A 26,541-nucleotide genomic window follows, 5' to 3' on the forward strand; every position below is an offset into this window, starting at 1 on the left:
GCACTCTATATTTAGGGATTTAAATTTCTGTTACATACATGGGAGATAACAGCATTTGCTATACGGCTGTATAACAAGTAATTATATATTTTAAATAGGGGTCAGTACTTACAGACATAAAAATATTTTCTTTGAAACATACCACTGTAATTAAGTAAACAGGAAGCTACAAGTGACAGTTCATCATCATCTTTTCTTAAAATAAAGCTTTGTTACCCATTTACTCTAATGAATTGAGTTGCTAAAAGAAAGAAGGAAGATTAGGGTTTAACATCTGTTGACATTGAGATCATTAGAGACAGAGTTGGTAGAAAGCTGGATAGCACCAAGCAGTAAAGTGGTAGTCTATTGTTAATCTGTATCACTACAAAATGATAAGTCATTGTTCAACAGTGTTACCAAAAATTTTTTAAATCTCTAAAAGTTCTTGATTGATTTACTACAGATTTTTAAACAATACTCTTGTTTCAATGTTCACTTTGTACGAAAGTTCTTGTAGAACGTAAATACTTTAGGATTAAAGGAGGCCACCCATCGAAAGGCAGAAGCAATGAGCTGTCAAAAGACTCTCACAAAACATGGAAAACTTGCCAGCTTTTGGAGTTATCCTAACACAAACACCCCCCCCCCCCCAACACACACACACACACACACACACACACACACACACACACACACACACAACCTGGGGCACAGGTGCATTCAGATGGCCATAGCCTACATATTTTTTCAAATAACAATGTACAGGTTTTCAGTCAGAACTGACTGGGAGAAAAAAATCTGCTCTCCTGTGCTCTAAAAATACCTGGTTTCATTTCTTTGTAGCAATGACAGATGAGATAACCAAAAATCCAGAGCGATCCAGCAGGAGGTATACTGAGGCTGCTTCCGGAAATGGAGATGGCATTGGGAGCAGTGCATCAATTGTGGAGGAGAGTATTTTGAAGGAAACAGTGCATAATAAGTAACAGGTAAGTATAGACAAATTTTGTGAACAAAGATTTGACTACAGTTTAAACTATTAAACTTATTGTTTCTACCACATATGATGTGTGGTTGTAAAATAATGGGCCACATGCTGTCACAGAGTAGGTACACATGCACCAAAGCTGAATGACCAATAGCTGTGAAACACGAAGCTCACTTGAATGCGGCATTGTCTGTAGACAAAGGAGTGTGGCAGTGGCCTTCATTTGTGTAAGAGCTGTTATTTTGTTTTGTAGGAAAAATGAATATGACTAGTGCCCATGACACCCTACGACATCAAAAAGTGATGAATATGTCGTATCAAAAAGGTAGGTAATCTGATTCCATCTGAGCATCAGTTGACTATCAGACTGATTACTGAAAATGTAGGAAATGACACAGAAAGCCTTAGGAAAATTTTACATAACAATAACAATAAAAGTGTGTGTGGAGCTTGTGTCAAAAATTCTTATGACTGAACAACGAGAAGCTCGTGAAAATGTTTGTCCTGACACTTTGAATAGCTCTGAAAATGATCTTAATTTCTTTGAAGTAGTGATAACATGGCAAATCTCGGTTTTTCACTTATGCCAACACTACTACCATGAGTTTCTCCCTCAATTCTGTGAGAAAATAGGAGAAACCAACCGGTTAAGAGCTTTCGCGCAGAGTACAGTACTCCAGGATTAGGCCAGTATTACACTATCAAACTTCTTTGTCAAAGATTTGATCAAAGATGTGATCAAATATTCCATCAAATATATTTGACAAAGATCTTTGACGTAGCGCTAGAAGGGGTATTACACTGTCATCAAATTTTTCATCAAAGTTCGAGATGGCTGACAACAACTTGTTACACCACAGAACTGTAGAAATGCCTTAACAAATCTGTATTTGCAATTCGAGTGTTAATAGCAGACATAGGCAACATAAAAATGAAAAAGCTTGCATACTTTGCCTACTTTCATTCCATAATGTCATATGGGATAATATTTTGGGGTAAATCTTCAAGTCAAACAAAAGTTTTCAGAGTCTAAAAGCGTGTAATACGTATTATTTGTGGAGTAAATTCACGGATGTCCTGCAGAAACCTCTTCAAAGAACTGGGTATACTAACTACTGCCTCTCAGTATATTTACTCCTTAATGAAATTTGTCCTAAATAATATATCTCTTTTTCCAACAAACAACTCAGTTCATACATACAATACCAGCAACAAAAATGATCTGAACAAGGACTTAAAAGCACTTACTTTAGTTCAAAAATGGGTCCACTACTCAGGAACACTCATCTTCAATAATTTGCCAGCAAACATAAAAATTTAGTTGCAAATAAAGATCAGTTTAAAAGGAGCCTGAAAGACTTACTAGTGGCCAACTCATTGACGAAATTTTTGATAAAAAGAAATGATGTATTTATTCATACTATTAGTATTGTTATTTCAGCTTTAAAAATTTGACATGTTCCACATCCACGAGGATCTCCTCAGCACGGATCTATGGAACGAAAAACTAATCTAATCTGGGTGAAGCCATGGGTTTGACGATGACACGATAAAAGCATTTAACAAAACTTGTTACGTGAGCTTACAGTGGATGACATCAAGTCGTACATCAATTACTTAAGAATGGATGAGCATACATTTCTGTATGTGCTCAGTGAAGTGTATCCTTGTTGTGGCGTTGCAAGACAGCCACGCCACTCGGAAGTAGCCGAAATGCATGCGTACACACACGCCGGCTGGCGTGAGGTCTGAAACAGGATACTTAATGAATGCTATAAAGAAAAGTACGGAGCTTCTGTTTACTTAACTTTAATTCATCCTTGTGGTACATCGCTCTTGATAATACAAGTGAGACTCTCAGATATGGTTAATGGCGCCTTGCTAGGTCGTAGCCATGGACTTAGCTGAAGGCTATTCTAACTGTCTCTCGGCAAATGAGAGAAAGGCTTCGTCAGTGTAGTCGCTAGCAAAGTCGTCGTACAACTGGGGCGAGTGCTAGTACGTCTCTCTAGACCTGCCGTGTGGTGGCGCTCGGTCTGCAATTACTGACAGTGGCGACACGCGGGTCCGACATGTACTAATGGACCGCGGCCGATTTATAGCTACCACCTAGCAAGTGTGGTGTCTGGCGGTGACACCACAATCCTCATATCACAAAGCACAATATTCACTTAAGAACTGCTACACCTGCAGAAGACAGGCTCACTGTAACACTCCGATTCCTTGCTACAGGAAAGGGTTATGTTATGTTAGGTTATGTTAGGTCAAGTCTCCAATCTTCTTAATCTATTTTTGTATTCAGGGTGCCTCACGTTCTAAAGCACCTCGTCAGCTTCATACATCTCTATTAATTTTGTAGTTGTCGGCACACACCAATTGTATTTACCGGCAATGTTTATAAAAACACTACAGACGACAGAACGCTACAGCGATGCTAGCGCTCCATGTGGTAACATGTCACATTGCAGTGAAATGTGAACAGAAGACAAGCGATTTCTTTGATCAAATCTACAGCGAGGCCCTAGATTTGATCAAATATTGGACGACATTTGACAAAGTCCCTATTACACCATCAAATATCTTTGACAAAGATATTGGACAAAGAAATTTGATAGTGTAATACCGGCCTTAGGTAAAGCACCTTATTTGCCTGACCTGGTACCATGAGTCTTTTGTCCATTCCTCAAGGCCAAATCTGCATTAAAAGGACCAAGGGATCAAGGCTTCAGTCTGCTTAAGCTGCAGAAGAGGGGAGAGGGGCAAGAAGGGCCTCACGAATCATCAAACAGCTCACACAGGAGGTCCCAGTGCTTTTTCCATCAACAGAAAAAATGCATGGAGCATTGTAGGGATAGAGGACAGGAGAACATTGAGGGTGACAATAAGTAAAGATCTATTTTTATGAAATAAAATGTTTAACAGGAAAAGTCCTGTTATTTTAGAGCCACACCTGGCAGCATTGTCTTCCTCCTTGCATGACATCTGTTGAAACAACACCTTTAAATATGCTTTGTTGTCAATCTTTTTAAAAATTCTGGAACATTCTTAATTTTCCACCAATGCTGTGTTGGAGTGTGATGCGGTTGGCATCCTTGCACTCGCCTGTGTTTGATGTGTAACTGCCATAAATTTCATTGTTTTTGTGTGATATGCTTATATGTGGATGTGTGTGTGTTATTGTTCAGAGCTGTATTGAGTAGAGCATTGTGTCACAAATTTCGAAATGTCAGTTAAAGGAGCAACACATCTGCATTAAATTTTGCACGAAATTCAGGAAAAGCTTTACAGAGACGGCCTAAATTATGCACGAAGTCTACAGTGATGAATGTTTTTGGAGTCATACTCACTGTTACAAATGGTTCAAACAGTTTAAAAATGGCCGGACAGAAGTTAAAGATGACCCTCGTTCAGGACGCCTTCGACGTCTACCGTATTCAGGGTGCCTCACGTTCTAAAGCACCTCGTCAGCTTCATACATCTCTATTAATTTTGTAGTTGTCGGCACACACCAATTGTATTTACCGGCAATGTTTATAAAAACACTACAGACGACAGAACGCTACAGCGATGCTAGCGCTCCATGTGGTAACATGTCACATTGCAGTGAAATGTGAACAGAAGACAAGCGATTTCTTTGATCAAATCTACAGCGAGGCCCTAGATTTGATCAAATATTGGACGACATTTGACAAAGTCCCTATTACACCATCAAATATCTTTGACAAAGATATTGGACAAAGAAATTTGATAGTGTAATACCGGCCTTAGGTAAAGCACCTTATTTGCCTGACCTGGTTACCATGAGTCTTTTGTCCATTCCTCAAGGCCAAATCTGCATTAAAAGGACCAAGGGATCAAGGCTTCAGTCTGCTTAAGCTGCAGAAGAGGGGAGAGGGGCAAGAAGGGCCTCACGAATCATCAAACAGCTCACACAGGAGGTCCCAGTGCTTTTTCCATCAACAGAAAAAATGCATGGAGCATTGTAGGGATAGAGGACAGGAGAACATTGAGGGTGACAATAAGTAAAGATCTATTTTTATGAAATAAAATGTTTAACAGGAAAAGTCCTGTTATTTTAGAGCCACACCTGGCAGCATTGTCTTCCTCCTTGCATGACATCTGTTGAAACAACACCTTTAAATATGCTTTGTTGTCAATCTGCTTCACGTCTGCTGTGCAGCGAGCTACCTTAATTTAAGTATTAACTGTATTTTCTTACTTGTCACTTCTTCTTCCGTGTGTATTTGCTTTTAGGAAGCTTTAATTTTCGAGTGCTCTTAATAGTGTTCCATAGATTTCGTGTTTGTTTTGAATACAGTCAGAGAGAGTCCCTTTAGTCAGCCATAGTGCCAGTAGTGTCAGTGTCGTCGTAACTGCCGCCTGCTTCACGTCTGCTGTGCAGCGAGCTACCTTAATTTAAGTATTAACTGTATTTTCTTACTTGTCACTTCTTCTTCCGTGTGTATTTGCTTTTAGGAAGCTTTAATTTTCGAGTGCTCTTAATAGTGTTCCAGAGACTTCGTGTTTGTTTTGAATACAGTAAGAGAGAGTCCCTGTAGTCAACCATAGTGCCAGTAGTGCTAGAGTTTGTTTTCAATACAGTCGAGAGACAGGTAGTGCTATTTTCATTGTTTTCTACAAGAAGTGGCTAGCAACCACAGTTTAGTGAATAAGCAGCCGCCTTTAGTGAATTAGCAGTCTAGTTAAAAGTTGATTAACTCCCTTCAGTAAATTGTTTCCTTAGGATGGATAGGATGTGTGACTGCTGTGTACGGACGCAGGAGGAGCTGGCCACTGTTCGCGAACAGCTGAGCGTGTTGATGGCCGCGGTCAGCCGTCTTCAGGCTGCTGCCTCGGAGTGTAGCGGCAGTGGGGAGTCTGGTGCGTCGCAAGGTACACCCCAGGTGTTACATGCTTCACCCACTGTCCCTGCTGTCGAGACATCTTCGCGGGTACCGGGCGCGGTTGGGCCACCCTCTCCCCAAGGGGAGTGGCGGGTTCAGCGGCGTTCGCGGCGCACGAGGCGGAAGGTCAATGTGGAGGCTGGCCGTGTGGCATCGCCCGCTCTGCCTGTGAGGGGACATGTGGCTGCTCCTTCAGCAAGGTCCGAGCAGGCACACGGGGGGAGGGGTTTATTAGTTATTGGGAGCTCCAACGTTAGGCGGGTGATGGAGCCCCTTAGGGAAATAGCGAGAAGGTCGGGGAAGAAGGCCAGTGTTCACTCTGTCTGCTTGCCGGGGGGTCTCATCCGAGATGTGGAGGAGGCCCTACCGGCGGCGATAGAGAGCACTGGGTGCACCCGACTGCAAATTGTTGCTCATGTCGGCACCAATGACTCCTGCCGTCTGGGTTCAGAGGTCATCCTCAGTTCGTACAGGCGGTTGGCGGAATTGGTGAAGGCGGAAAGCCTCGCTCGCGGGGTGGAATCAGAGCTAACTATTTGTAGTATCGTTCCCAGAACCGATCGCGGTCCTCTGGTTTGGAGCCGAGTGGAAGGCTTAAACCAGAGGCTCAGACGATTCTGCGGAGATCTGGGGTGCAAATTTCTCGACCTCCGCTATCTGGTGGAGAAATGTAGGGTCCCCCTGAATAGGTCAGGCATGCACTACACGCCGGAAGCGGCTACAAGAGTAGCGGAGTACGTGTGGAGTGCACATGGGGGTTTTTTAGGTTAGAGAATCCCCTCCCTAGGCCCGACAAGACGCCTCCTGAGACGCGGCAAGATAGGAGTAGGCAAAATGCAACAGGGAATAACAATATTAATGTGCTAATAGTAAACTGCAGGAGCGTCTATAGAAAGGTCCCAGAACTGCTCTCATTAATAAACGAACACAACGCCCATATAGTACTAGGGACAGAAAGTTGGCTGAAACCAGACGTAAACAGTAACGAAATCCTAAACTCAGATTGGAATGTATACCGCAGAGACAGGCTGAACAGTGAAGGGGGAGGCGTGTTTATAGCGATAAGAAGTGCAATAGTATCGAAGGAAATTGACGGAGATCCGAAATGTGAAATGATTTGGGTGAAGGTCGCGGTTAAAGCAGGCTCAGACATGGTAATTGGATGTCTCTATAGGCCCCCTGGCTCAGCAGCTGTTGTGGCTGAGCACCTGAAGGATAATTTGGAAAATATTTCAAGTAGATTTCCCCACCATGTTATAGTTCTGGGTGGAGATTTTAATTTGCCCGATATAGACTGGGAGACTCAGACATTCATAATGGGTGGCAGGGACAAAGAATCCAGTGAAATTTTTTTAAGTGCTTTATCTGAAAACTACCTTGAGCAGTTAAACAGAGAACCGACTCGTGGCGATAACATATTAGACCTTCTGGTGACAAACAGACCCGAACTATTTGAAAAAGTTAACGCAGAACAGGGAATCAGTGATCATAAAGCGGTTACGGCATCGATGATTTCAGCCGTAAATAGGAATATTAAAAAGGGTAGGAAGATTTTTCTGTTTAGAAAAAGTGACAAAAAGCAGATTTCAGAGTACCTGTTGGCTCAACACAAAAGTTTTGTCTCAAGTACTGATAGTGTTGAGGATCAGTGGACAAAGTTCAAAACCATCGTACAATATGCGTTAGATGAGTATGTGCCAAGCAAGATCGTAAGAGATGGAAAAGAGCCACCGTGGTACAACAACAGAGTTAGAAAACTGCTGCGGAAGCAAAGGGAACTTCACAGCAAACATAAACATAGCCAAAGCCTTGCAGACAAACAAAAATTACGCGAAGCGAAATGTAGTGTGAAGAGAGCTATGCGAGAGGCGTTCAATGAATTTGAAAGTAAAATTCTATGTACTGACTTGGCAGAAAATCCTAAGAAATTTTGGTCTTATATCAAAGCGGTAGGTGGATCAAAACAAAATGTCCAGACACTCTGTGACCAAAATGGTACTGAAACAGAGGATGACAGACTAAAGGCCGAGATACTAAATGTCTTTTTCCAAAGTTGTTTCACAGAGGAAGATTGCACTGTAGTTCCTTCTCTAGATTGTCGCACAGATGACAAAATGGTAGATATTGAAATAGACGACAGAGGGATAGAGAAACAATTAAAATCGCTCAAAAGAGGAAAGGCCTCTGGACCCGATGGGATACCAGTTCAATTTTACACAGAGTACACGAAGGAACTTGCCCCCCTTCTTGCAGCGGTGTACCGTAGGTCTCTAGAAGAGCGTAGCGTTCCAAAGGATTGGAAAAGGGCACAGGTCATCCCCGTTTTCAAGAAGGGACGTCGAACAGATGTGCAGAACTATAGACCTATATCTCTAACGTCGATCAGTTGTAGAATTTTGGAACACGTATTGTGCTCGAGTATAATGACTTTTCTGGAGACTAGAAATCTACTCTGTAGGAATCAGCATGGGTTTCGAAAAAGACGGTCATGTGAAACCCAGCTCGCGCTATTCGTCCACGGGACTCAGAGGGCCATAGACACGGGTTCACAGGTAGATGCCGTGTTTCTTGACTTCCGCAAGGCGTTCGATACAGTTCCCCACAGTCGTTTATTGAACAAAGTAAGAGCATATGGACTATCAGACCAATTGTGTGATTGGATTGAGGAGTTCCTAGATAACAGGACGCAGCATGTTATTCTCAATGGAGAGAAGTCTTCCGAAGTAAGAGTGATTTCAGGTGTGCCGCAGGGGAGTGTCATAGGACAGTTGCTATTCACAATATACATAAATGACCTGGTGGATGACATCGGAAGTTCACTGAGGCTTTTTGCAGATGATGCTGTGGTGTACCGAGAGGTTGTAACAATGGAAAATTGTACTGAAATGCAGGAGGATCTGCAGCGAATTGACGCATGGTGCAGGGAATGGCAACTGAATCTCAATGTAGACAAGTGTAATGTGCTGCGAATACACAGAAAGATAGATCCTTTATCATTTAGCTACAAAATAGCAGGTCAGCAACTGGAAGCAGTTAATACCATAAATTATCTGGGAGTACGCATTAGGAGTGATTTAAAATGGAATGATCATATAATGTTGATTGTCGGTAAAGCAGATGCCAGACTGAGATTCATTGGAAGAATCCTAAGGAAATGCAATCCGAAAACAAAGGAAGTAGGTTACAGTACGCTTGTTCGCCCACTGCTTGAATACTGCTCAGCAGTGTGGGATCCGTACCAGATAGGGTTGATACAAGACATAGAGAAGATCCAACGGAGAGCAGCGCGCTTCGTTACAGCATCATTTAGTAATCGCGAAAGCGTTACGGAGATGATAGATAAACTCCAGTGGAAGACTCTGCAGGAGAGACGTTCAGTAGCTCGGTATGGGCTTTTGTCAAAGTTTCGAGAACATACCTTCACCGAAGAGTCAAGCAGCATATTGCTCCCTCCTACGTATATCTCGCGAAGAGACCATGAGGATAAAATCAGAGAGATTAGAGCCCACACAGAGGCATACCGACAATCCTTCTTTCCACGAACAATACGAGACTGGAATAGAAGGGAGAACCGATAGAGGTACTGAAGGTACCCTCCGCCACACACCGTCAGGTGGCTTGCGGAGTATGGATGTAGATGTAGATGTAGATGTAGATGTAGATGACGCTCGAGTCAGGGAGGTCAACAAAATTGTGAGTGCCAACTAAAGACAGACTGTCCGAGAGATTGCAGAAGAATGTAACATTTAAGTTGGTTCGTGACACAAAATCCTGACACAGCATCTTCGATTACACTGTGTTGCTGCCAAATTTGTCTCACGGCTCACGAGTCGAGACCAGAAACACCTTCGCCTCGCAATCTGTGGAGAGCTTTTGGATTACACAAATGAGAATGACATGTTTGTTAAGAGAATCATTACTGGTGATGAGACGTGGGTCTACGGTTATGATGCTGAGAACAAGGTTCGATCTTCACGTTTCTCCGAGACAAAAAAAATCTCGTCAGATCAGATCAATTTTCAAAGCCGTGCTGATGGTTTTCTTTGAATATAAAGGATTTGTCCATCACATATTTGTGCCACAGGAACAAACTGTTGATCAATGGTACTATTGGGGAGTGTTGGGACGCCTGTGAGAAACTGTGAGAAGGAAACGGCCTGAAATGTGGTACGACAATTCCCAGCTCTCATATCATGATAATGCACCCATACATTCATCCCTGTTGGTGCATAACTATTGCACAAAAAATGAAATCACTCTGCTGCATCATCCTCTGTACTCTCCAGACCTGAACCCTCTGGACTTTTTTTTAATTGCCAAAGTTGAAAACCCCATTGAAAGGACAGAGATTTGAAACAATAGCTGAGATCACAGAAAATTTGCAGATGGCACTTTGCACAATTCAGCAAGAGGAGTACCGAGACTGCTTCTGGAAGTGGAAATGGCGTTGGGAATGGTGTATCAATTGTGGAGGAGTGTGTTTTGAAGGAAACCATGCACAATAAGTAAAATGTAAGCCCAGAAAAAATTTGTGGACAAAGATCTGGAATTTTTTGAACAGATCTCATATACAGGGTGTTACAAAAAGGTACGGCCAAACTTTCAGGAAACATTCCTCACACACAAAGAAAGAAAATATTTATGTGGACATGTGTCCAGAAACGCTTACTTTCCGTGTTAGAGCTCATTTTATTACTTCTCTTCAAATCACATTAATCATGGAATGGAAACACACAGCAACAGAACGTACCAGCGTGACTTCAAACACTTTGTTACAGGAAATGTTCACAATGTCCTTCGTTAGCAAGGATACGTGCATCCACCCTCCGTCGCATGGAATCCCTGATGCGCTGATGCTGCCCTGGAGAATGGCGTATTGTATCACAGCCGTCCACAATACAAGCACGAAGAGTCTCTACATTTGGTACCGGGGTTGCATAGACAAGAGCTTTCAAATACCGCCATAAATGAAAGTCAAGAGGGTTGAGGTCAGGAGAGCGTGGAGGCCACGGAATTGGTCCGCCTCTACCAACCCATCGGTCACCGAATCTGTTGTTGAGAAGCGTACAAACACTTCGACTGAAACGTGCAGGAGCTCCATCGTGCATGAACCACATGTTGTGTCATACTTGTAAAGGCACATGTTCTAGCAGCACAGGTAGAGTATCCCGTATGAAATCGTGATAACGTGCTCCATTGAGCATAGGTGGAAGAACGTGGGGCCCAATCGAGACATCACCAACAATGCCTGCCCAAACGTTCACAGAAAATCTGTGTTCATGACGTGATTGCACAATTGCGTGCGGATTCTCGTCAGCCCACACACGTTGATTGTGAAAAATTTACAATTTGATCACGTCGGAATGAAGCCTCATCTGTAAAGAGAACTTTTGGACTGAAATAAGGATTGACACATTGTCGGATGAACCATTCGCAGAAGTGTACCCGTGGAGGCCAATCAGCTGCTGATAGTGCCTGCACACGCTGCACACGGTACGGAAACAACTGGTTCTCCCGTAGCACTCTCCATACAGTGACGTGGTCAACGTTACTTTGTACAGCAGCAACTTCTCTGACGCTGACATTAGGGTTATCGTCAACTGCACGAAGAATTGCCTCGTCCATTGCAGGTGTCCTCGTCGTTCTAGGTCTTCCCCAGTTGCGAGTCATAGGCTGGAATGTTCCGTGCTCCCTAAGACGCTGATCAATTGCTTCGAACGTCTTCCTGTCGGGGCACCTTCGTTCTGGAAACCTGTCTCGATACAAACGTACCACGCCACGGCTATTGCCCCGTGCTAATCCGTACATCAAATGGGCATCTGCCAACTCCGCATTTGTAAACATTGCACTGACTGCAAAACAACGTTCGTGATGAACACTAACTAACCTGTTGATGCTACGTACTGATGAGCTTGATGCTAGTACTGTAGAGCAATGAGTCGCATGTCAACAGAAGCACCGAAGTCAACATTACCTTCCTTCAATTGGGCCAATTGGCGGTGAATTGAGGAAGTACCGTACATACTGACGAAACTAAAATGAGCTCTAACATGGAAATTAAGCGTTTCCGAACACATGTCCACATAAATATTTCCTTTCTTTGTGTGTGAGGAATGTTTCCTGAAAGTTTGGCCGTACCTTTTTGCAACACCCTGTATAAACAGTAATTCCCCCCCCCCCCCCCCCCCCTCCCGTTGCAGTCAGTTTCAACAAAAACCAAGAAAGTTGTGTTTATGGCTTATAAGTTTGTGGTTAGAATACTATGATGGAATCTGAATCATCCAAATCTTTGTAATACTATCCATTCATTCACAGATTAAAACTGTGCAAAATATTGTCACTGAAGCTGCTACGCTCACAGACCCAGCAGCTGGACAGGTGCCTCCCATACCATGTGCACCAATGATCCCAAATGATTTATCCATTCATTTTAAGCTACTTCAGTTCCCAATCAAGGTTTCATTTGCAATACCAATAAACATGGCTTGTCACAGGGGAATGGAAGGGGGGAAGGGGGGGGGATGGTGGGACAGAAGGTGGACAGAGGTGGAGGGTGAATGGCTGCACACAGGGAAGGAGGAGATGAAAAGGGGCGAAGCAGGGGGGGGGGGGGGGGGAGGAGATGGGCAGGAGGGAGGAGGGGAAGGGTATTACAAAGGAGGAAGGAAGACGATCAGGTTCAATGTCCTACTGATGTTGTGGCCATTAGAAAAGGAGCAGAAGCTCTGATGGTGTCAAGGACGAGGAATGGAATTCGCTGTGAACTTTCAAAGGAAATGGCCGGATATTTGCCTGGAGTGATTTAAAAAACCTAAATTTGGATTGCCGGACACAGGTTTGAACCTTCACCCTACTGAATGTGGTGTCACCGCCAGACACCACACATGTTAGGTGGTAGCCTTTAAATCGGCCGCGAAGACAGTTTAGCATAGCCTTCAGCTACGTCATTTGCTACGACCTAGCAAGGCACCATATTCTACAAGAATGTATTCTGAACAGATAATTTGTGAATCATGTACCGTCAAGAGCGACATTCATCATTAATGGATTAAAGTTAAGTATCAAACTAATTATATCCGCTTTCTGAATTCTCATTCCTTGTCATGTTCCAGACCTCACATTAGTGTAGTTCTTCCCTCCTCACGCCAGCCTGCGTGAGCTAAAACGCATGCATTCCGGCCTCCATTCGTAACACGGCGTTGGCTCTTCAGCCAACACAACACTGAATGCGAGTCCAGTGTACTGACCACTATACCACCTTGTTTGATGGGAAGGGGATTAGGATGTAAATCCAATTCCTATACATATTTGGGAATTGTGAAATACTGCTGGGTTTGTGAGCACAATATACAAATTAAGTTTCTATGATTTGTTTGCCCGTTTTTTTTTTATGTACTCTGACTCTTTCCACATGCTTTTTTTATTTATTTATTTCTGTAGGACCAAATCGAGAAGCAAATATCCAAGGAAATTGAATGTGACAGTACATGAAATTATTACATAAAAATAAACAGATAAAGATAAAATGTTTATGAACCAAAAAAAAAATCAAGCCATAAGTTCAAGTAAACGCAATCAACAACATAACATAAGAATCAGCTCAATTTTTCCAGGAACTCCTCAACAGAATAAAAGGAGTGATCCATGAGGAAACTCTTCGGTTCCGATTTGAAAGCACACGGATTACTGCTAAGATTTTAGAATTCTTGTGGTAGCTTATTGAAAATGGATGCAGCAGTATACTGCACACCTTTATGCATAAGAGTTAAGGAAGTCCAATCCAAATGCAGGTTGGATTTCTGTCGAGTAGTAACTGAGTGAAATCTGCTTATTCTTGGGAATAAGCCGATATTGTTAACAAGAAATGTCAGTAAGGAATATATTTACTGAGAGGGCAACATCAAAATACCCAGACTCGTGAACAGGGGTCAACAAGAGGTTCGTGAACTTACACCACTGAACCGCCCTTTTCGGAGGCAAAAATATCCTTTTAGAATGGGAAGATTTACCCAAAATATAATACAACATAATTGAATGAAAATAAACAAAGTAGACTGATTTTCATGTCGAATGATCACTTACTTCGGATACTGTTCGAATAGTAAAAATGGAAGCATTAAGTCTTTGAACAAGAGCCTGAGCTCTGAGAGCTTTCCAAGACAATTTAGACCATTTACTATCTATCTGAACGCCTAGCAATTGGAACTGTTCAGTTTCAGTAGTCACATGCCCATTCTGTGAAAGTAAAACATCGACTTTTATTGAATTTTGTGTCAGAAACTGTAAAAACTGAGTCTTACTGTAATTTAGTGGTAGTTTATTTTCTACAAGCCACGGACTTATGTCACGAATTGCAGTATTTGAAACAGAGCCAATGTTGCACAGAACATCGTTTACTACCAACCTAGTCTCGGCAGCAAACAGAAAAATTTCAGAATTACCCCTAATACTAGAGGGCATATCATTTACGAGGGCATTTCGAAAAGTAAAGATACAATGGCTCACAGTCCTTAAATAGAACATTTATTTAGAAAATGTCAGTTACATCTTATTAACTGGATTATTTGTTATTTTTCGACATAATCACCCTCGTCATCCAAACATTTGTCAAGTCGGTGCACAAGCTTTTGTATCCAACAATCATGGAAGGTTGCTGCCTGTTGTCGGAACCACATTTCAACTTCATCTTTGATCTCTTCATCGTCGTGGAATGAGTTTCCACCAAGATGTGACTTCAGGTACTCGAAGACACAGAAGTCGGTGGGCGCAAGGTCCGGGCTGTATGGCAGATGGTCCAATATGTCCCATTTGAATTGTTTGAGTAGTGCTTTGGTTACAAGCGCTGTGTGAGACCGAGCGTTGTCACGAAGCAATAGGACTCCACTTGTCAGCATTCCCCTGCATCTGTTTTGAATTGCCCTTCGAAGACGTTTCAAAGTCTGGCAATATGCAACAGCATTAATTGTTATTCCAGGAGGCATAGATTCCAACAGAAGAATGCCATGTCTGTACCTAAAAACCGAAGCCATGATTTTCTTCGCTGAAGTTGACGTTCTGCATTTCTCGACTTTTGGTGAATTCGAATGGCGCCATTGCATTGATTGTTGCTTGGATTCAGGTGTACGGTGACAAACCCACGTCTCGTCACCTGTCACAATGTGATCAAGGAACTCATCACCTGCTTCAGCATAGCGTGTGAGGAAGTCGAGCGCAAAGCCCATCCTTTTCTTTTTGTGTTCTTCCGTTAACAGAAGACTAGAAGAAGGGACTGGTTGGTAGGACATGTTCTGAGGCATCAAGGGATCACCAATTTAGCATTGGAGGGCAGCATGGAGGGTAAAAATCATAGAGGGAGACCAAGAGATGAATACACTAAGCAGATTCAGAAGGATGTAGGTTGCAGTAGGTACTGGGAGATGAAGAAGCTTGCACAGGATAGAGTAGCATGGAGAGCTGCATCAAACCATTCTCAGGACTGAAGACCACAACAACAACAACCGTTGACAGTTTCGGAACCCAGCGCGTGCACAATTTCCTGTACTCTAACTTGACAGTCACAACATCATAAAGAGTTGTCATTGACACGTCCGGTATGATCTGATGCAATTCTTTCAATGTGAGACGTCTATTTGCACGAATTGCTTCCTCCGTTCTCTGAAGGAGGGCATCAGAGATCACAGATAGTAGACCTGTTCTTTGTTCATCGTGAACACCGGTCCTACCTTCAGAGAAATGTCGACACCATTTCATTACATTTTGTCAATGCATAATGTTCCCATAAACAGAAACAATTTCTTTGTGAATATCCGCTTGTCACTGACCTTTTGCACGAAGAAAACATATGATGGACAGCACTTCGCATTTGGTGGGATTCCGAATCGGCGCAGCCATTTTAAACATGACCTACTCCAACCGGAAGCAACGTTCAACGGCCGAACAACTGCGAGGAGAAAACTAACGGTTCAAGGTTAACACCAGTGTTGCCAACTTGCTCGCCAAAACTCTTCTGTTCCTCTGGCGTACGGTGCATCTTTACTTTTCGAAATACCCTCGTATATAAATAGGGAACAAGAGTGGCCCCAATACTGATCTCTGGGGCACCCTTCTTTTGTCCGTACCCAACTCATTTTTATTTTAATTCAAAATGGGATGAACAGGAAAGAATGAATAAATGACAAACGAACAAATGAAATGCAAGAGCCAGGAGAGAGACTGTTTCTAGCAGAGCAGTGACTCACTCGTGCGGAAGTGGGAGTCGAGGCGGTCTGTGCCCGGCTGCGGGACGCGGGCGCAGTTGAAGAGGCGACGGAACTGCCGCATGCTGAACGTGGTGCGGCCGTCGGCTGACCGCGTCGGCAGCAGCTGCTCCTCCCGCAGCAGCTGCCACAGCCGCGTCATGTGGTACGCGTACAGCGACGCGTGCTGCGGACACAGACCGGTCACTTCCCTGTCACCTCTGTTACGTGTCCCAATTCTGGGCATCAATATGCTGTGTCTGCAATTCTGATTTAATAAAATGCACACTGCAGAAACTGCTTTTAGAATGCTTCAGTTGTATGTGAAAATTACCGAACTATCAGTATAATAAGTCACAGCTGCAAAATACTAACGCGAATTCTTTACAGATGAATGGAAAAACTGGTAGAAGCCGACCTCAGGGAAGATCAGTTTGGATTACGTAGAAATATTGGAACACGTGAAGCAATACTGACCGTATGACTTCTCTTACAAGAAAGATTAAGGAAAGGCAAACCTACGTTTCTGGCATTTGTAGACTTAGAGAAAGCTTTTGACAATGTTGACTGGGATACTCTCTTTCAAATTCTGAAGGTGGCAGGGGTAAAATACAGGGAGCGAAAGGCTATTTACAAATTAGAAACCGGATGGCAGCTATAAAAGTCAAGGGGGCATGAAATGGAAGCAGTGGTTGAGAAGGGAGTGAGACAGGGTTATTCAATCTGTATATTGAGCAAGCAGTAAAGGAAACAAAAGAAAAATTCGGAGCAGGTATTAAAATCCACAGAGAAGAAATAAAAACTTTGAGGTTCGCCGAAGACATTGTAATTCTGTCAGAGACAGCAAAGGACTTGGAACAGTAGTTGAACGGAATGGACAGTGTCTTGAAGGGAGGATATAAGATGAACATCAACAAAAGCAAAATGAGGATAATGGAATGTAGTCGAATAAAAACAGGCGATGCTGAGGGAATTAGATTAGGAAATGAGGTACTTAAAGTAGTAAAGGAGTTTTGCTATTTGGGGAGCAAAATAACTGACGATGGTCGAAGTAGAGAGGATATAAAATGTAGACTGGCCATGGCAAGAAAAGCGTTTCTGAAGAGGAGAAATCTGTTAACATTGAGTTTAGATTTAAGTGTCAGGAAATCTTTTCTGAAAGTATTTGTATGGAGTGTAGCCATGTATGGAACTGAAACGTGGACGATAAGTAGTTTGGACAAGAAGAGAACAGAAGCTTCGAAATGTAGTGCTACAGAAGAATGCTGGAGATTAGATGGGTAGATCACATAACTAATTAGGAGGTATTGATTAGAATTGGGGAGAAGAGAAGTTTGTGGCACAACTTGACTAGGGGAAGGGACCGGTTGGTAGGACATGTTCTGAGGCATCAAGGGATCACAAATTTAGCACAGGAGGGCAGCGTGGAGGGTAAAAATAACAGAAGGAGACCAAGATATGAATACACTAAGCAGATCAAGAAGGATGTGCGTTGCAGTAGATATTGGGAGAGGAAGAATCTTGCACAGGATAGGGTAGCACGGAGAGCTGCATCAAAACCAATCTCAGGACTGAAGACCACTACAACAACAAGTTGTATGTGGGCCACTGACTATAGTTTTTAAAGGATTAAATAAGGATATGACTTGTTTCCACTATTATTTAATTTCAACACATAAAGTGCAGTAAAGAAACTATTCCATATTCCTAGATGTCCGAAAAGCATTTGAAATGGTACCCCACTGCAGACTGTTAAAGAAGATATAAGCAAACAGAGTCGGTTCTGTGCTGGTGTAAGCTGTAGCCAGCACACCGGTGGCAAAAATGCGGTGCAGAGATTGATTGTAGGCGCTGGATCGAGCGTGCCTACTGTGAGAGAGCCCAGACACACCGACATGCAATATACCGCCAACGCTCTCTCAACAGCATGTATTTCCTTTTTTTTTTTTTGTGGTTATCAAGCAGACAATGAAATTTCACCAGAAAAGCTTCAGTTGTAAGTAGAAACTACTGTGACATTTACATCCCTTAGCTCGATACAGCAGCCTGCAAATACACACTCTTCATTCAAATGGTTAAAATCATTTCTAACGTAATATTTCATATCAGAATGAGTAAGTGTGCAAGACCCTCAGTGATTTCTCTTGTCTACAAAACGTGTTGTGTACTTCCAAAAGTTCAGTTTCGTGAAGAATTTTAATATTATCAAATGTAAGCCAAAGTTCATTGAGGCAAACTTTGATATTTTTGCTTTCAGAAAGAATAATTTGTAATTTGTCAGATTTATGACTTTTGTATGAAAAGTCAGCACAACTTACATTCATGAGCATTATGTGGGGACATTTTTTCTTATTCATGGTGCCAAGTATACTCTTTCTTGGCTACCATTTTGGTCTTGCTTCCACTGACCAGGGGGCCTCACTAACTCACTCTTCAGTTTGGCTCATGTCAGTCATTCACTCGCACAGCGTGTCACAGGCTATGATAGTACATAGTGACCGGAACTGTGACAATAGCAAGATTCCCAATATTGTCTGCAAGAGGACTATTACTGATGAGTTTGTGCCACGGACGTGGACTCTATTCAAATTAAGTAGTAGCTTCATGTAAACAAAGAACTGTATTAATCCACGTGTGCATTTGTGTTTTAGTAAGAGGATACCAGCCACCCACAACAACATCCTCTTCCTTGCTTCCTTGCGGTACAAGATTCTACAGGTTCCCAGATATGTGAGTGGCTCTAAGACTTCTCGAGTAGTAGGACCCATTAGGTTGACCTCAAAGGCAAATGTTCATCGGGATGGAAATGATCGTGTGGCACTGTTGGCCAGGAGACCCCATTCGGGGGAGTTCGGCCACCATACTGCGAGTCCTTTCTAGCCGACTCCACTTCAGCGACTTGCAAGTCAATGGTGATGAAAATGACACACAACACCCAGTCCCCTGTCGGGAATCGAACCCGGGCCCCCTGCGTGGTAGGCGGTAATGCTACGGAGGCGGACTTCATCGGGACAACGGTATTGTCAGCAAGGTGTGATAGGACTGCTATTATTTTATGTATACATAAGTGATCTGGCAGACAGGGCGGGCAGCAATCCGTGGTTGTTTGCTGACGATTCTGTGGAGTAAAGCCGTCGGCACACGGACCGTGCTGTCGAACGTTAACGTTGAGCGTGCCAAGTTCGACGTGCTGCTGAACGCTCAGGAATGGTGCGACTTGTGCATACGGTAAGTGGGCCCCAACGTGGTATTCGCAATCGCAACGCACTCCAGCAGCAGTTTGAGGGATGTTTCTAGTTCGTAAATCACACTGTTTACTCAACGGGCGCACGTAAAATTCCCATGTTAGCTCTATTAAACCACACATTTCCTCCATCGTCCACGAAAAGGAAAGTACCGTGTCCAATCGATAAGGACACAGGCTTATAAAAGTTCCATTACAAACAGTGCGGTACAAATTTGGAACACTTCTCCGCATAAGATAAACATCATTTCATCATTCCCACATTTTAGTAAAACCCCAAGGTCAGTCTTACTCGATCACTGTTCCTACCCAGTAGCAGAATATTTGCAACATGTGAATTACGAAGCGTAAAAGAAAAAGGAGGAAAATATCTTTATACAAGTAGCGCAAGCTGTCCTGCAGATCAAGCCAATCGAACAAAGTCATCCCTCAAAACAAGGTGAACTTATATTTACATAACATCAAATCTTATAGCATATACTTATATTAAACTAATAATAAAGTATCAGAACCTAATAAAAATGCGAATGTTAGGAAAAAAAATTGGAAGTGTTGACACGCGAACCACTGCCTCAACAAAAACTCATTACCGAAGAGAGACGCTACTCATTACGCTAAATGAACAACTCGATCCTTGTACTTAATCATATTATGTTAGCACTTACTGAAAATGTTAATTGTAGATAATTATGTTACTAATTGAAATTTAATTATAACGAACTGTTACAAGAACAATGCGTTTTGGGTGGATCTTCAGTGTGTCGCTGCCTTCAAATAGCCTCCTCTCATAATACGCAAGTTATAATAATTCTTTTGCCACGAATATGATGTTTCTCATTATGTTATTGGAACGAATCACACAGTTAACAACGGGTTTTCCAGTGGTTCTCAATTTGCTGGTGCTCGGAAATGGCATATATACATATAAGCCTGAAATGAATGCCAGTATGGCGCCTCACAACTCTGTACTAAAGGGAGACGTCGTGTTTGTGACGTAGGTGGCGTTGTGCCATCTCATAGGTCAACGCTCAGAATATCTGACATGCCAGATATTCCTCTGCACGTTCGGAAAGACTGCCGAACGTGCTATTTCACGCTGTGACGTCAGAAACTCGGCACGCTCAACGCTCAACGTTCGGATGCACGGTACGTGTGCCGACGGCTTAAGGGAAGATGTAAAAGTTGAGTGCTTGTAGGATGATACAAGATGACTTAGACAAAATTCTTAGTTGGTGTGATGAATTGCAGCTAGCTCTAAATGCATGAAAACGTAAGTTAGTGCTGATGAGCAAAAAAAGCCATAATGTTCAGATACGGTGTTAACAGTCTCCTGCTTGACAAGGTCATGTCATTTAACGTCATTTAAATATTCGGGTATAACATTGCAAAGTGATACGAAATGGAATTAGCGAGTGAGGATTGTGATAGGAAAGGTAAATGGTTGACTGCAGTTTATTCGGAGAATTTTAGGGAAGTGTTGTTCATCTGTAAAGGAGGTGACATATAGGACACTAGTGTGACCAATTCTTGAGTAATGCTGAAGTGTTTGGGTTCCACAGCAAGTGTGATTGAAGGAAGACACTGAAACAATTCAGACGCAGGCTGGTAGGTTTGTTACCAGTAAGTTTAGCGACACACAAATGTTACCGAGATGCTTTGGAAACTCAAATGGGAATTCCTGGATGGAAGCCAACTGCCTTTTTGAGGAACACTACTCAGAAAACTTAGACAAGTGGCATGAGATATTAAGATTGACAGAAGCAAACCAAATGCACAAGAGATCAAAAACCAAACATAGTTGCATACTGTGAATGCAGAAATCTGTCACAAGTGAATACCTGGAGGTAACTCGGAAGCTGTACCACAATGGAAGGTAGAAGTGAAACGGATGTTAAAGCTCAAACAGCCCAGGGAAGAGAATCACTTATGCAGAGAAGAACGTTGCCGGCATCAGTTTCTCCTCAGTATTGTGACATTATTCGTAAAGAGGTACATTGCGAGTGTGTGTCTGCAGTGGACAGATAACTGGATGCTGAGGAAGGCACAAAAGAAAAGACTGCAAGCTCCTCAGGTGTATCCTTGGACGAGAATGTGGAAGGTAGTGTGGACTGACAGAGTTTCAAACAAAGCGCTAAGAAGAGTAGCGCCGTTAGGGGAAATAATTGAAAATGTGTCAGACCTGGTTTGTATACCTGATAAGCAGCAGTCCCGTTTTTTTTTTTTTCCTACACATTGTGATGTCCAGGAATTTACCTTTTTTATTACTGCACCTTTGTCTGCTGTACCATAAACGGCTTCATATTTAACAAGATGATCATATGCAGCATACCTTTTTTGTTTTCCACGTTATGCCTTTCCGCTGATACGCCACACGAAGGCTGACTTCTGTAAGTGTGAATAAAATCTTGCAGCATTTTGACATCAATACATTTCAGATCTCTCAACATGACTGCTGCAAAAATGTATGTATGCTTGTACAAGTGTGTGTATTTTTAGCACGCAACCTCAAGCACGCTTGAGCAAAATGCTTGTGTACACTTCCTCGTCAAGTGTGCATTTACATGGGCAGCTGCCAAAGTAGAGGGACACACACACACACACACACACACACACACACACACACGACATTAACAGCTCTCATCTACAGCATCCCAAGGCTCAACAAAAGCTGAGGATTGCTGCTCCCCGAGCAGAAGCAGTTGACTGCAGGTGGGTGGGCAGATCAAGTCAGCAACTCAACGGCAGTGACCGGAACGGTTAGTGTGTGACCGCCGGGCACTGTCAGGAGAGGAAGGCCTGTAAAACTGCAACCGACAGGGTCGGACGAGCCGGCACTCACTGTCGTCGCCAAGTCCTCCACCTCAGTGAAGCAGCAACTAGTGAGACACAGAGACTACCTTGAGGCTCTGACAGAACAGTTGCAGCTTCGCAATGTATTCTCCTACCCTTGCTCTTCATTTGCTGTGACTTACTGTCATTTGTTGTCCACCTTTGTAGCTGAGTGATGTAACGTTCCCTGGCAACACACACACTATTAATAAACTAAAATTTAATTGTACTATATACACCGCTATGAAGCAATTTGTATATACTGTAATTATTTAACAAAAAATATTATTTAATTTTGTATAAAGGACATTCGTTATTATTGTAATATTTTCTGTAATTATATTCTCGATGTATTTGTGATTGTAATATTTCTATACTCATAATGTAATTACGAAATGTGTCAATATCTGCGATAACAAAAATGTAAAATACAGCCGCAGATTGCAAAGAGACATTAACGGTTGAGAGTGGTATAAATAGTAATACATAGTGTGCATTCTTTGTCGTCTTCCTCGAGAGCTGAGAGAGAAAGGAACCTGTGATGTAGCATTTTATGAATGGGTAGACTTCATTTGTCTGTATCTAGATTTAGCAGCCATTAGAGGAGAAATTACAAACTAATGTAAGTTGAATTATTGTTGTGGTCTAAATACATTATAATTTATCAAAAGTGTGTATTACTAATGTAAATTAGCTTGCCCATGTCATCTATAATATTTCTTTAAAGAATTTTCAGCATTTTTTAGCAATTATCGCTGGTGTTGCTGGGCTGTGCCGCAACCGAACGATTTGCAGTGGCGGCACATTTATAAAATTGTTCCGCTAAGAAAAATTAACTAAACCCGTAAATCAGGAGCAGATAAAAATTAGCAGTGAATTAAGTACATGTTTTTCTTTTACAGCGATCCTGAGACTGACGGAATTTATTGCTAGTTTCACATTTGTGCATTCATAGGCGGATAGTTAACGTTGAAATTTAACAATTTGTTGGTTCTTTCAAATAACTTAAATGTATAGTGAAGTGTGTTTTATCAACGATAATTAAACGTCGGCTTGGCAATATTTAACCATTTTCTGCTAATAGAGACAGTCTTGTGTTCCATAGCTAACGCCGGGAAATAATTCAGTAAATATTTAAAAAAAAAAAAAAAAAAAAAAAGGACCACTGCATTTAGAAAATGGGTGCCAAGGCTGAATTATGTAAAAGATTTAATTCTCAACTAAATATTCTTAGTCCGTTAATATGAATTTATCAGCATGAGAGGGTTGACTAAGTTCACGTAATTTTAAATGTACTTAATTCTGTCTAAATGAATTTTTATTACCACACGTAAATAAGGGGTTCTACAACAAAGTTCGTACTAAAACAAAAGAGCAAATAACAAAAACAATTTAAAAAGTAACATTTCCAATTGCCCCCGTACATTTTGCAAAATCAATTCACATTTCATTTTATATATTTACTTTTTTTTTAAATTTCATTAAACTGACTGGCATAGATGGCTGCTGTACGGAGTGCCTCAGTTTGATTCCCAGTGTGTAGGTTGAATGATGAGAGCAATTAAGTTAGTTTAAGATAGGACTTTTACAGTAATGAAGTTAGTTAAAATGTGAAGGAATATTTGGAGCCAGAAGCTGCTTTGTGTTAGATTCCACTGCTCAGTTCAATGCTACGATACCATGGCATCAGTGAGTCAGTGGAGTGCCGAGTTGCAACACGGAGGAAAATGCTGTGTCACTGGCCAGCTGCCGCATGCCAGGGTGTCAACATCGGGGGCGGTGACAGTGAGTTCACATCTGATTATACTGAGATGCAGAACCAATGGTCAGAAATGCATATGTATTGTGTTATGGACATACACAGTGCACACTGCATACCGTATTTACTCAAATCTAAGCTGCACCTGAAAAATGAGACTCTAACTAAAGGAAAAAAAAATTCCCGAATCTAAGCCGCACCAGAAATTTGAGACTCCAAATTCAAGGGGAGAGTAAAGCTTTAGGTCGCACCTCCAAATCGAAACAAAGTTGGTCCATTGTAATATGAGACACAATTTAGGTGGAATGAATGACGATACAGCTACAGTAGTTTGGTTAGAGTCGTAACCTTAGCAGTTAAGCTTCACCAGGTAGCCATTGCTATGCGTCAGGCGCTCCGTCCGTATTTATACAGGCACCCTTCCTCTTTCACGTGCTTCGTCTGGTTTGAATCGATTGCTTATTTTGCTTTGACCTGATAAGTGCTGTTTTCTTTGTTATAGGTGTTTGCGTCACTCTAAGCTGAAAATGCATTACTGTACTGTGTCACGCATTGTTTGTCGCCTTCTGATAGTGCGTGTTTATGGCCTGTCGCCGCTCGCGGCATGGCTTGCTTTTGTGCACGCTACCGCCGCTTACAATTCAAAAAAAAGAGAGTAATTGTCTCATTAGCGAAACAATGGCAAGAGACTGCTATTTGTTGTTACTTACGCTGCTGCTTTCTTTGATGATGATCAACAAGAACCAAATAATAGACTGTGTATGATAGAACATGTTCTGAACGAGAGTTAGGTGAAAATGTTTCTCCGTTTGAAAATCTTTGCGGCCGTTTCTTTAGCACATCAAGTTCTGCACAGAAATTAGAGTCATCTTAGAATTAAAAATCTAGTCAGTTGCCTTGCTTAATTTCTGACTGTATCACTATTAGGCATAAGAATAATACCAATATAAACATGACCTGATATGTATATTCTTCAGCGTTTGCTGTTGTCTCGCTCTAGTTTCGTAGTTTATTGGGCAGGCAGGATTTAAATGACATAGCAGCAAACACGAAAGAATACATGGCAAAATGTTTATATTCCTATTATTCTTATGGTGAAGAGAATACTGCATGTGATTCACATTTCATCAGGTTCCTATTAGCAACCATCTCTTCGCACAGGTAGGAAAAAATTCAGAAAGTAGTGTTGGCCATATTGACAAACATCCCAAACAGTCTTGCATGTCAGATTTTCGTAGTACATTGATATTCTGCTACATTCGAAGATGAACAATACAGAATTTGTACTTACTTCGTTGGATAATGTATGAAAAAGCAGTGGTCGAAACTCGGGGCGGAGAAAAAAAGCTCGTCTTCCACTTTTCTTTTTATGACGCGGAGGTTTTGGCGCCAGTATTTATCTTTGTGACTACAAAGCATGCCTGTGTAGCGCTACATATATTCGACGGCAGAAGTTAGTTGTGGCGGCACCCACCAACATTTTTCATAACTTCCACTTTCTTTGCACTCGATTCTAAGCCGCAGGCGGCTTTTTAGATTACAAAAACCGGAAAAAAAGTGCGGCTTAGATTCGAGTAAATACGGTAACAACAATGTAGCTCACAGCAATTGTTCAACGTGATGACCATCGGTATTAACGCAGGCATGGAAACGACACACACTCTCTAAGACTATTGGTGCCTCTCGCACCAGGAGACAGGCAGCTCGAATCCTTGCAAGCAGGCTTTCCTCCATTTCTACACGAGTCTCTTACACCGACATCTCGAAGTAACCCCAGATGTGTGAGATCCGGCAATTGTGCTGGCTGTGGGACAGGACCTCCCTTCCAATCCGAAGAAAGAAAGGGAAGGAAGGAAGATTGAGTTTAACATCCTGTCGATACCTAGGTCATTACAGACAGAGCGTAAGCTCCGATTGCGTCGAGGAGGAGGACAGAAAATGGCTGTGCCCTTTCGAAGGGACCGTCCCGGCATTTGCCTGGAGCCATTTAGAGAAATCGGGGAAAACCTTTCCAATCCGGTTTAACATTGACATTAACATTGAAGAGGACTGGTCCACCGTAGTGTTGAAACCACATTCTGTTGTGTGGCAGCACATCTCACACCTCACATGAACACAGATCAGTCAAACAGGGAGGCTGCATATAAGATCCTATTGGGCGATCTTATACAATGCTCACCCAGTCTTCATTTAAATAAGTAAGAATCCAAAATTCTTGGTAAAAAATTCACTGATACGTTCCAAATTCTGAAAAATAAGGGAAACTTATTAGAAATGATGGGCAGGAAAAACAGTGTTTGGTAACAAAAATAGCAAGACCAAAATGGTAGCCAAGAAAGAGTACGCTTGGGATCATAAATAAGAAAAAATGTCCCCACATAATGCTCTTGACTGTAAGTTGTCCGAGTGCTGACTTTTCATACAAAAGTCATAAATCTGACAAATTACAAATTATTCATTCTGAAAGCAAAAATATCAAAGTTATTTGCCTCAATGAACATTGGTTTACCGTATTTACTTGAATCTAAGCCGCACTATTTTTTATGATTTTTGTAATCCAAAAAACCACCTGCGGCTTAGAATAGAGGGCAAAGTGAGCA

At 42.1% G+C, this 26,541-nt stretch overlaps 1 protein-coding gene across 3 annotated transcripts in view; it reads right to left on the minus strand.

The window, feature by feature from the left end:
- The window catches only part of LOC126108811 (peroxisomal carnitine O-octanoyltransferase), a 234,135-nt gene that overhangs the window by 154,695 nt on the left and 52,899 nt on the right, over positions 1-26,541 (minus strand). For all 3 annotated transcript variants that reach the window (XM_049914177.1, XM_049914175.1, XM_049914176.1), the window contains exon 5: positions 16,113-16,296. In XM_049914177.1, coding sequence (XP_049770134.1) covers positions 16,113-16,296 — 184 coding nt within the window. The remainder of the gene's footprint in view (positions 1-16,112; positions 16,297-26,541) is intronic.

This window comes from Schistocerca cancellata, chromosome 11 (genome assembly GCF_023864275.1).
Source record: "Schistocerca cancellata isolate TAMUIC-IGC-003103 chromosome 11, iqSchCanc2.1, whole genome shotgun sequence".
NCBI lineage: Eukaryota > Metazoa > Arthropoda > Insecta > Orthoptera > Acrididae > Schistocerca > Schistocerca cancellata.